The sequence below is a fragment of the Trichogramma pretiosum genome, unplaced genomic scaffold (genome assembly GCF_000599845.2).
Source record: "Trichogramma pretiosum strain Unisexual culture from Peru unplaced genomic scaffold, Tpre_2.0 scaffold81, whole genome shotgun sequence".
In the NCBI taxonomy this organism is placed as follows: Eukaryota; Metazoa; Arthropoda; class Insecta; order Hymenoptera; family Trichogrammatidae; genus Trichogramma; species Trichogramma pretiosum.
This window is the reverse complement of record NW_019640793.1, coordinates 516,045-528,128: the sequence shown is the minus strand read 5'-3', so window position 1 is coordinate 528,128 and position 12,084 is coordinate 516,045. Positions and strand designations below refer to the sequence as shown.

General features: G+C 45.8%; 1 protein-coding gene across 2 annotated transcripts in view; it reads left to right on the top strand.

Moving 5' to 3' along the window:
* LOC106657307 (carboxypeptidase N subunit 2-like) overlaps nt 1–11,749 on the top strand; it is a 112,144-nt gene extending 100,395 nt beyond the window's left edge. For both annotated transcript variants that reach the window (XM_023457623.1, XM_014378735.2), the window contains 3 exons: nt 2,329–3,472; nt 9,522–10,048; nt 10,129–11,749. In XM_023457623.1, coding sequence (XP_023313391.1) covers nt 2,373–3,472; nt 9,522–10,048; nt 10,129–10,607 — 2,106 coding nt within the window. In that variant the 5' untranslated portion in view covers nt 2,329–2,372 and the 3' untranslated portion in view covers nt 10,608–11,749. The remainder of the gene's footprint in view (nt 1–2,328; nt 3,473–9,521; nt 10,049–10,128) is intronic.
* Nucleotides 11,750–12,084: the final 335 nt, after the last annotated feature.

The following is a 12,084-nucleotide window of genomic DNA, read 5'->3' as shown; positions in this document are numbered from 1 at the left end:
GATAAAGCTCTCGGGCTCGAGCCAGGCGCATGACCATATTCAAAGTTGAATCCGTCCGAAGGCTCACGTGCGCATATCGTGCGCGCGTATATATGTGCATCTGTACCAACATTTGTACCAAGTCTCGCTCGAATTTATATGGAAAATCCGGGAAAGTTATAGAGGCTGGTCATTGCGGCACGACTGCTGCTAGCCCAGGATTGCGCCGCTCGCAGAGAGAGGCTGGATAGCGAGTTTATACTTGCGCGTGCAGAGCAGAGGGCGAGGGGTCACGCTTTGTATCAAAGTTCCCCTCCCGCGTCGCGCCTGGGCCACCTCGACTCCCTCTACTTATACGTATATACGCAAAAGACAAACGCCATCACGTACATAACTGAATCGCGCACGTGTATTTGTAGGTAATGGAGACAACTGGACGACTGTGCTTTAGCTTGGCGTGTAACCCCTTGAACCCGCAGCACGAGACGAGTCTGTGTACGGAGCGCTTTATATTTCAGCGATGGGCTAAACTTTCGAGCCATGTGCTTTTCTATCTCGCTCGCCCACTCGCCCACTCGCTACTGCAAAATCTCCCCTCTCGCGTACGCCACACCGAGTCGAGCGCCTGCACTCTGTATTGTATGTATACACACTTATACACTTAAACACACGGAGAGTCGCAGAGACAGCAGCAGCAGCAGCTCTACCGTAGCTTTCTCTCGCTCTATGCTCTTTACTCTCTACTCTTTATGAATATAATTATCTCTTGATGGCGCGAGCCTTAATTAGATTCCCTCTGTGTACGTACGCGTGTATATAGCGTTGCATTACCAGCGAGGAATTACGAGGTTTGCCACTGACAAGAGAGCACGCTGTGCAGCTGCCGGGGTGCGAACGCGCCGGAATGCGGTATTGTGTCCTTTCGCGCCTGCATCACCTCCAGAAGAATTGCCTCGTAAAGCTTATGGCTGCACCTGAAGCGCGCGCAGTCGGCTGATAATACGTGCTCGGCTGCCCGGTCATCCGTCCTCTCCAAAGTCCTCGATTCATGACCGAGATAACATTGATTTTTGCTCTCTCGTATTGTTAGCCACGAGAGATCGTGAGCGAAGCCTCGCATAATATTCACGACAGAAATATTATCTCGTAATGACGCGTAATTTCCGACCCGTTTAGGTTTATTCGAGAGGAGCTGCGACTAGTTTTCGTTTACGTATTCAGAAGCGACGCGAGATCGTATCTAATGTGCGATTTCTCCCCGCGGGCAGTAGCAGAAGTAGCAACAACGGCAAACCTGTTTAGTCGATCATGGCTATACGCGTATGCTGATGCATACGTGCGTGGAGGATTACAGCGTGATTGATTGGCCATATTTAAACTGGCGGGTAATAAAAAAATCAACGCGCTCGCGCACACGCCTCTCGAAATCCCAAATTTATTTAATTCAACGATGTCGCGTGGTATCGTATTACCGTGCGCACGACGTCGCGACACCACCACCAGCGTATAACAAAAAAAAAAACAGAAGAGAGCCAAAAGCAGGCTAAAATATTATAAATCACAATTATTATCGCGCGCGCGTGTGTGTATGCACAAGTCGCAAAATTAATAGGCATTTCATGATAATTTTTCCGGCTCCGTGGCCATATCCTCGGACTTTGAAAATTCCAGCGTGGTTTTATACGCATTCATCCGCGCAAAGAAGTCCGATGATTTATGTCGATATAACGCTGATGCAGTGCAATAAATTTTCCTTCCGCGGCTGTTGGTATTTTCACTTTATATAGCTGTGGTATACGTATATAAGCTTCGGATAGCGTGCGCCAACTACTGGTCTTAACTTTAGCCGCGCGCGTTATACGCATCGAAAAGAAAACTAGCGCTTCGAGTGCTTTGAGCTTTGACCGTGCGCAGCTGATTCTAGCGCTGATATTGCGATAGTAGCCAAGCGATTCGCATTCCGATGCGTCAAGAGCGCACTCGACCATTATAATGCAATCGTTCAATAAAAATGAGAATATACATCGACGACGAAGACGAAAGTCTATAAAATTGTATCAATTCGCCGCAGCTTATGTATTCTCTGTCCATCAATCCGACAAAATAGCAAATACTCTGAAATTAATATAATACGCCATATCCCACGAATTCTCAGCCTATTTTTCCGGAGAAGCTACGTGACAGTCTTGCAATAGACACGTTTTTGCGCTTATATCAATACCTTCCAAGAATACGCTCATTTTATACAGCAATAATGTAGCGAGACAGTTGCGAGCGAGGCGAATTTAGCAACAAAAGACACGTATATAATAGCGACTAACGAGTCCCGTTGTTCTCTGAATGTTTCAGGATAGTAGCAGCTGAAACGGCTAGGAGGCCGCGCCGCATGTGGAATGGCGGATCTCGGGCAATCGCTGCCAGCCGACAGAACGGCCGGCAAGACGGGCAGAAAGAATGGCTCGGTGTCGGCGCTGTTGCTCGCGAGCTTACTACTGGTGCTGCGAGTTCCGGAGGCTCGGGCGGGCCTCTGCCCGTCGATATGCAAGTGCGATGACGATACGCTGAGCAGCAGCTGCGCCTACGCCGGCCTGGACATCGTGCCGATACAGCTGAATCCGGGCCTGCGCCAGTTGGACCTGTCGGGTAATCGCATCAGCAGCCTGCACCGGACCTTCGACTTTTACGGCAATCTGGCGAGTCTGGACCTGTCGAGCAACCTCGTGCACACCCTCGGCGCCAACAATTTCCAGTCCAACGGCCACATGGTCTCGCTGAATTTGAGCAGCAACGCTCTCAGTACCCTGGCTAAAAATGCCCTGCACGGCCTGAAGATGCTGCGCGAACTCGACCTGTCCTCGAACAACATAAGCGACCTCGATCCGCAGGCCTTTCGCTACACGACCGAGCTCGAGCGTCTCGACCTGAGCGGCAACTCGCTCACGAGCCTGCCCGACGACCTGCTGAGGAATCTGCACAAAATTCGCGTGCTCGCGCTCAAGGGTAACTCCCTGCTGGAGGTGCCTTCGCCCAACCTGGCCCTCGCGCCCAGCCTCGAGTTTTTGGATCTCTCGGATAACCTGATTCAGGAGTTGGGCGGCTCCGTGGCGGTGCCTTCGCTACCGGCCCTCGCCACGCTCAGCTTGGCCAACAACGTGCTGAGAAGCCTCGCCGACGACTCGTTCGAACGTCTGCCCGGCTTGAGGAGTCTCGACCTGTCGGGCAACAATCTTACCTACGTGCCGACCGGGGCCCTGGCGCGGCTCGCTGTTCTCGACACTCTCCTGCTGACTCGCAACCCGCTGGGTGGGCTGCGCGATCTGGCCTTCCGGAGTCTCTTCGAGCTACGCAGGCTCGAGCTCGAGGACTGCTCCATCAACTTCGTGGAGGCGCGAGCTTTCGCGGACAACGTCAACCTCGAGAGGATCTCCTTGGACGGAAATCGGGAGCTGAACGAGCTGCCGGCTCGCGTGCTCTACGCCGCAGGCAATCTCAGGTTTGTGTTTGCATAGTTTATAACGCATTTAACGACGAACGTTCGACCCAAACCATACCCGTATCGACCCTCGCGCCATCGGCCCGTGTATTATGAACCGTGGAATTATTAAAGCATTGAAATTGCGTCGAGCTTATCGTCGTGCCGTTGGATTTGAAGAATATAAGCTCGCTCTCGTCTCTCCTCTCATTGTGATTTGCGTGCGCTTTGTTACGAGCCGGTGCGCGACTGCGAGTATATTATTTACGATCGAGGGAAAGAGGCGGGTATGCTCGCTCATTGACTTTTTCAACCAAAAGAAACATCGCTCAAAGCTCGAACCCTCGCGCAAAAATATTTCAGTGTACAAACAATACAACAAAATGTTATATTAATTTTTCGGAAAAGTTGAAGCTACGGCAGTAGCTACAGAAGAAGAAGAAGAAGAAGAAGAAGAAGAAGAAGAAAAAGTCTAATCTACCAGAGGATTTTCTTCTTTCGTGATATTTATGAAAATATTATTAAATTTGTGTATGAGCTCTTTGCCGCCCGCGCGCAACTCTCGTGAGCATACACACCCATACGGATTTTTTCGGCTAAGTCGGTGCGCGTATACGCAGCAGAGGCAACATGAAAAATATTACACAGAAGCCTCAAGGGACGACATTGCGCACACTTGTGACTCTGTTCTTGTGCGCCTTCGAGTCTAGGATATAGTATGCGCCGTGCCTCGTACTCTAAATCCTCATTTTTTGCCTCCCGCGCGCTTACTCGTTATTCATATTATTATACGATATACATTATAATAATAACTCGAGTTTTGAACAAATTTGCATGTGTACATGCGAACGAGCGCGCGAATTTAAAATGAGACTTGATCTCTTTTTCCTTTTAATCTCTCTTACTCTACTGAATTAAACTTCATCGTATACGATTCGTTTGATGAAACAAGCGATGGGAAGGATGGCGTAAGCGAAATAAGAAGGAAAAAAACAATATTTTTTCCAATATTCATCTCCTCGAGCCTCGCAACTCGATGGAGTTTCTGTGTAACGCTCGGATTCTATCGGCGCGCCTACGTACAGCCGGCAAAGCACTTCTATACACGTAACGTATACGTATATAACGCGAGAGCGAGGCAGCGCTCCAGCAATCCGTTGAAATCGAAATTCATAATCCTTGGCACCCCCCGCGTACTGGAGCGCGCGCCTGCATCGGCAGCTGCATAAGCCGCGCAGCCTATATGCATGGATAAATTTGCTCGCGCGCAGTGCATAAAAAAATCAGCAACAATTCGGAGCATTTTCAACATGGCGTGAATATAGCATTATACAGACGGCTCGGGCGCGATCGCACGTATAAGCTCGAACGGCGCAGCTGCAGCAACAGCATCCGGAGTGTCGCGTCGATTAAAACGGACAAATGGAAAAATCGCGTTTTCGAAAAAAAGCCGTAGCTGAATGCGAGAGAGAGAGAGAGAAAGAAGCGCAACGCAGGCACAAAGCTCGCGAGTTTCGAAAGCTGTACATACGACAGGCGGTTGTAGCTGCGCACGCGTGCGGAGCAACGAGGCGCTCGGTCTAGCGTGAAGGTAAACGCACCTACGCCCGCGCACCATCACAGCTTCAATCAGAGAGCGATAAATTACGACTACTGCGCACGTGAGAGCTTTTTAGGCTCGCTTAGCTTTGTCTCGTCCGCCGATGCTAGTGCTGCTGATGCTGCTGCTGCTGCTGTTTTACTGCAGCCATCTCCATTTATTTGTCTCTATATATATACACACATGCACACACACAAATACACAATAGGTATATATATATTGTCTGTGCGTACATAAAGGCTGCTGTTACCACTGCTTGCCGCTCACTCTCTGTTTTTCGCTAAATTTACCAGGTTGGCCGGCTCCTCCCGTTCTCTCTCTCTCTCTCTCTCTCTCTCCTCTTGCACTCTCGCTTCTTTTAACGGCGTAGATTCATTCTACGCTCTTTCATGGTGCTATATGGTGGAGAGAAGCGAGGATTTTCTCGGAATCTCTTTTAGCCGCTAGCAGTATAAAGTGATGAGCTTTTTTGGCTTTATATATACCTATAGGTAGACGTATACGCTCGCAATAGCAGTATAACAGCTCGTGCAGTATAGCAGTACAGCAGCAGAGCAGTACAGCAGTAGCATATAGAGCAATGGTGGCATATATAGAGAAGAGTAGCAGCAGAGGGCTCTTCTCGTTTTTAATTTCGAGCTTTTTTCGCGGTTCTCGACGTTAAAACGCGCGCCTGTATCGCACAGCTGCCTGTAATGAAAAATAATTTTGCACCTCTCATTTGGACACGTGATTACGCAGTTTTTTTCTCTCCTCCTCTCTCGCTCTTTTTCTGCTTGCTAATGCAAGCGAGCGAGTCTGCTGCTCGTGCATTTCGACGAGGATGCTAGCCGCAGCAGCGAAGCGGCAACTCGTCAAACACACGCACGAGTACCGAAACGCGCAGTGTATGTACGTGTGTGTGTGTATGTACACTGTACTGACTGTATACGAGTAAGAGAGAGAGAGAGCATTTTTCGACTCACAGCGCTTGAAATCACGAATGTTAAAGTGACTAGCGCAGCTGAAAATTCAGTCGAGCACGCGGGGCCCTTATACCGGTAGCTCTCGCGCGCGCCCGCTCCTCCGCTGCATAGCTCGTCGGCCACTCCATAATTCAGCTCGCGCGCGCAACCGGCTATCGCTGTCTCTGTTTATTTCTCTCGTTCAGTCGCTCGTATCAAACTGCGTACACGCGCTCGAGCCTCGACGCACACGCATACACGCGCGCACATCGAGTAATCTAATAACGTCGCTTACAAGCCACTGCTCGCGGGGTCCACTCGCACGAGGCAGCGGCTACGTGCATTTAAGCGCGCACGCAGCATAATGCAAATGACTAATACACGCACAAGCAGTGTGCCTAGGCATATATATGCGTGTGCGTGCCTGCTCGAGACAAGCGCAATCACAGGATGGGGCTAGATACCATGCGTAAGCGCGCCTATGTGCAGCTAGCAGCTCCTGTGTATATGGACTGTTTTAATATAAAACAGAGCGGCCAAATCCTTTGGCTTCGCCGCTGCGCTATGGTCCGAGTGCTCGCTGGCGAAAGCGAATATAGCACCGGAGCTTTTATTGCTAAAACGGCTTTTCGGCGCTGGGATTAGCCGATTTATACACGCTTATGTGTCCCATTAGATATATATGGGTCAAAATAATACTTTTTTACAAAACCGTGCGCACGTATGTCACCGATCTTGACGCGCTTTTGGTATGTTATAGTACATGGTAAAAAGGTCCCAAAAAAAAATTTTTAGACCCCCTCCCCCCTCCTACCCCCCACTTCCGGTATAAACGTCCATTTTCGATCTATATTTTTTCTGAGGACATGAAGCAAGTAAAAAATCTGAAAAAATTCATAAAAATACTTTTCCACAATCCAAACAACCTTGAATTTTTTCAGATTTTTTGAGTGCTTCAGGCCTTCAGATAAAATCATTGAAAATTTCAAAAATCGAGATACGGCGGTATGAGCCGATGTAGTACTCGGAAATTTTTTCAGTTATTTTTCGCATTAAAAAACATAACCTCAATTTTTTTCAGATTTTTTCAGATTACCTAACGCACCTTTTGAAGCCAAAAACCGATTTTTTTGACGAAAATAATTTTTTTAGGACAGTACGGAGCCTCGAAAAATCTGAAAAAAATTTTTTCTTGTTTTTTTCATCAAAATACGTAATCTCAAATTTTTTCAGATTTTTTAATTGAAGGCGATAGCTTCTAGGGCCGAAAAATGCTATTTTTAACAAAAAATGGTTCCTAGAACCCGATGGTTCCGGTGAAAAAATTTGAAAATATTTTTTTTGAATTCCTTGTCAAATTTTAATAAATTTTGACCGTTTCAAAAGTTCGATTGAAGCTTCCTAGCTCATTTTAGAGCAGGACAAAGATTAGTGCAAAATATCTGAAGACGTTTCTGAAGACATTAAGGAATGATAAAACTCGTTTGATGCTCTAAAATGAGCTAGGAAGCTTCAATCGAACTTTTGAAACGGTCAAAATTTATTAAAATTTGACAAGGAATTCAAAAAAAATATTTTCAAATTTTTTCACCGGAACCATCGGGTTCTAGGAACCATTTTTTGTTAAAAATAGCATTTTTCGGCCCTAGAAGCTATCGCCTTCAATTAAAAAATCTGAAAAAATTTGAGATTACGTATTTTGATGAAAAAAACAAGAAAAAATTTTTTTCAGATTTTTCGAGGCTCCGTACTGTCCTAAAAAAATTATTTTCGTCAAAAAAATCGGTTTTTGGCTTCAAAAGGTGCGTTAGGTAATCTGAAAAAATCTGAAAAAAATTGAGGTTATGTTTTTTAATGCGAAAAATAACTGAAAAAATTTCCGAGTACTACATCGGCTCATACCGCCGTATCTCGATTTTTGAAATTTTCAATGATTTTATCTGAAGGCCTGAAGCACTCAAAAAATCTGAAAAAATTCGAGGTTGTTTGGATTGTGGAAAAGTATTTTTATGAATTTTTTCAGATTTTTTACTTGCTTCATGTCCTCAGAAAAAATATAGATCGAAAATGGACGTTTATACCGGAAGTGGGGGGTAGGAGGGGGGAGGGGGCCTAAAAATTTTTTTTTGGGACCTTTTTACCATGTACTATAACATACCAAAAGCGCGTCAAGATCGGTGACATACGTGCGCACGGTTTTGTAAAAAAGTATTATTTTGACCCATATTTATATACGCGCACGTGATATACGTATATGAAAAAATCATCGCAGATCCCATTTTTATTTTCACGACCGCCGAAATATCGCTCTTTTATTCATTTTCTAGTGGCGAACGTATACGTATAGCATGGGGGTATACAAAGAACGCACCCGAATATGATCTTCTGAAAGCTGGTTCATCTATCTCGTTAGCTTTTTCCATTACATGAGTGACGAGGACAAGCCATTTCGCACAGTCTCATTGTTTTTTATTTCTATCGCGATGACACTATATACATTCGTGGGGCTAAGGTAATTGGAAAAAATTTAATAATGTTTTTTTCTTTTTTTTTTTTNTTTGGCTCGATGTATGTTTTTTTTTTTTTTTTTTTTTTTTTTGACTCATACTCTTCACACGAGCTTTCGTGTTTTTATACGCACATATCCCAGCTCTTACATCATACTTTTCGAATCCTATACGTACTGCGTGTGTATGTGTGTGCTTGTGTGTGTGTGTGTACGCAGTGCGCCCGTCGTACAGTATGCACGACATAAAATGCAGTGGAAAATCCTCGGCATTATTTTACGTGTCGAGAATGCGCACGTCCCGCTCTATATGTGCTCTCCTCTCTAAAAGGACTCGAGGCGAAATGCAATTTGTTCTAATAAACACGCTGGCTCGGAGACAGAACTGTATCACGCATAAAATATTGTCTATCCAAACTGGAGTGGAATTTTCATGCTCCACGCACGACTGCACTATGCGCTGCGCACTGCTACTCGCTATACGTTTATATAGAGATAACGAGAGAAACAGAAAAAGAGAAAACGAGAGAGAAAAACTATGACGCTTCACGTTGAAAAGAAGCAACGGTACTCGCAGAGCTTGTGGCCTCCATAAATGTACTATCTTATATGCTACTTACTTATACATTATACGTATACTCGTCTAGGCACTGAAATGTGAAATACAATAGGACTACGTAGAAAATTGAAACATTTTAACGCCTATCCATGATCGCGGCTGCTTTATTGAATCATGATGACACTTTGGAGATCGTAGCAATGAATCTCGATTTAATCGGATGGCTCAATGTTTTTCAAGAAGATCATAATTACCATGGATCTCTTGAAATTCACAACAAGATTCAATTAAGCAGATCGCGAGTTAAAATGTCCGATGACTATTCGTTCAAGCCCGTAATATGAAACTTTCACTTTAGACAAAAGCAAAATTCCAATGAGCCGTCGTTATACAACTAACTCGTACTATTATTTACTCGTATTTAAATGAATGATTTATGTAATTTTAATGTACTTTCGCAGGTGGGTCTCTCTGCGACGCTGCAGCCTAGGCTCGCTTCAGCCGACGCAGTTCCCGGTAGACGGCCTACAGACTCTGCGCGTGGGCGGCAATCCGCTCATGTGCAACTGCTCGGTGCACTGGCTCTGGAACGTGCTGCGGGACGAGGAGCAGCGCCGCAACCTGTCGGACGGCGGCTCGCGGCTCGAGATCGACAGCGCGGAGATCATCTGCGCCGACGAGGAGTTCGCCGGCAAGGCTCTGCTGAGGCTGCCCGAGGGCTCGCTGCGCTGCAGGCTCAGTCCGCTCTATCTGGCGCTCTCGGTGGCCGGCTGTCTTCTGGCCACCATCGGTATACTCGCCCTCGTCGCCTACGTCACGAGGATGAAGAGGCGAAAGCGCGTGCCCACCTACGCCGCGCCTACGCACCCCGAGCTCCTGGTCTACGTCGGCCGAGCCAACGACGGCCTGCCGGAGAAGCACCACGAGTCCTACAGCAGACGCTTGATCGCGAGGACCGAGGATCTCGTCTACGAGGCGGCTAATCAAGGTGAGAATACAATCGTATCTCTATCGGCTACTTGCATCGATATCGATTACTCACGGCGCGTTTAAACGATGTTTGCACAGACTACCAGCGGTCAGGATCGTCGTCTGGACGCAAATCGGGCAGCGAATCGCCCGATTCGAGAGAGACGAACGTGTACGAGACGCCGCGCTACTCCCGTCCAAGTCCGGCACCCCGTTCCAACGGCTTCAATTCGTTCTACCAGCAGCAGATTCAAGCGGGCGCGCCACCGCCACCGCCGCTGTCGACGAACCACCTGTCGTCGTCGTCGTCGCAGCACAGTCCGTACGCGACGGCCAACGAGATGTTGTATGGCGAGAAGCAGCAGCCCGCCTCGATAGCGGTCGCGAACGGAAACTGCCTGCAGCCCCAGGAGGGCGTCTACGCGGTCGCCGACGTGACGAATTACCACGAGGACCCGTCGACGCTCTACCGTATGCAGCGTCAACAGCGCCAGCAGCAGCACAGGCATCCGTACGAGTACAGCGAGTACGAGTACGAGCCACCGCTGCCTCCCAAGCCGCACGTAGTTTTCGTTTAGAACGACGCTCGGCCCACATTTCTTCGGTAAATCGACTCGAAACTTATAAATATTATATATAAATTGTATATGTATAGAGAATAACATGGACAATGTTAGCCAATCGTTTTTTATATCTTACCGCGAACGGAAAGCATAACGCTCGGAAAGAGGAGAGAGCCGAGTACGAATCTCGGACTGCAGACCTCGCCTTTTCGAAAGACGATTATGGGTCGGCTTGGCGCGCGTAACATGCTCCGGCGAGATTTCATTCGATTTGTGTTAGAGCCATGTGACGCTGCGGAGGTGCACCTCGCGCGCGCTCGCTAATACACGCACAGCTGCCCACTTGCGCACTTACTGCGAGTGCACCGTTATCGGTTGCTCATGCTGACACTGAGAGTAGCTCCCCGCACCCAAATAAAAAGTTGACGCGCGTCGAGATCTCTATATTTCCAGTTCAGACGCCAGCTTTTAATTTACTTCGATGTTTGTTATTCAGCTCTATATCGTGTAGACGTTTTTTCCCATCTTTTATTCGATGTTACGTACTATCTCTAGATATTTAATATAGATGTTTTTGACGAATAAAGTTGTAACGAGATTGAGACTGGAAGCCGAGATGTGCGGATTAATCTAGACAGAGAGAGTTATTAATCCCACCGATCGACCGATCTGCTCTGTAAATAATAATATTGCGGGACAATCTCTCGGTGCAGCTGATGTCGACCGGTATTACTTTGAACATAATTGTACATATTTTTGAAAATAAAACACTTTTACTCGTCCAACCTCGACGAGATAAGTACTTATCACGACAACTATTGAGATTTGTATATTCTAACGATTATTATATATAAAATACATAAATTTATATTAAATTTAATGTTAATCATTCTTATTATTAAGTACTTTTTGTAATATGAATGGTCTAAAGATGAATTGAAACTAGTGAATATTATTTGTATGGTAAATAATTTTATCAAGTCTAATAAATTATATATCTTTGGCTTTTTCTCATGAAATATTTAAATTTGTTTCTCTCACTTATTGACGGTGTAATCTGCGAACCTCATTTTATCCAGTCACTTTGTGCATGTGAATTTATTTATTTTCACGTTAGTGTAACTTTTTGAACAAAATAATTGTAAAAATTTTCTCGAAAGCCTCAGATATATTATTAATATGAAATTTAAATATGTATGTACATATTACGGATAATAGCGATGTATGTACGCGTATGCGTACATATTTATATTAAAAATAAATAAATATGAAAAATATGAAGCATCTTCGTAAATATTTTAAATAATCAAATTGTTTTATATTCATCGTATGAGAAAAGTACTAATACCTAGTATATGAAACGTCACGTTGTGCCCGAATTGATACTTCGGTCAAGTACAATAATAAAAGATAATAAATAATATTCAACAACGCATCTAATTGAACATAAAAGCGATGATCGAGCGAAACATCTACGCTAATGGATGAAACG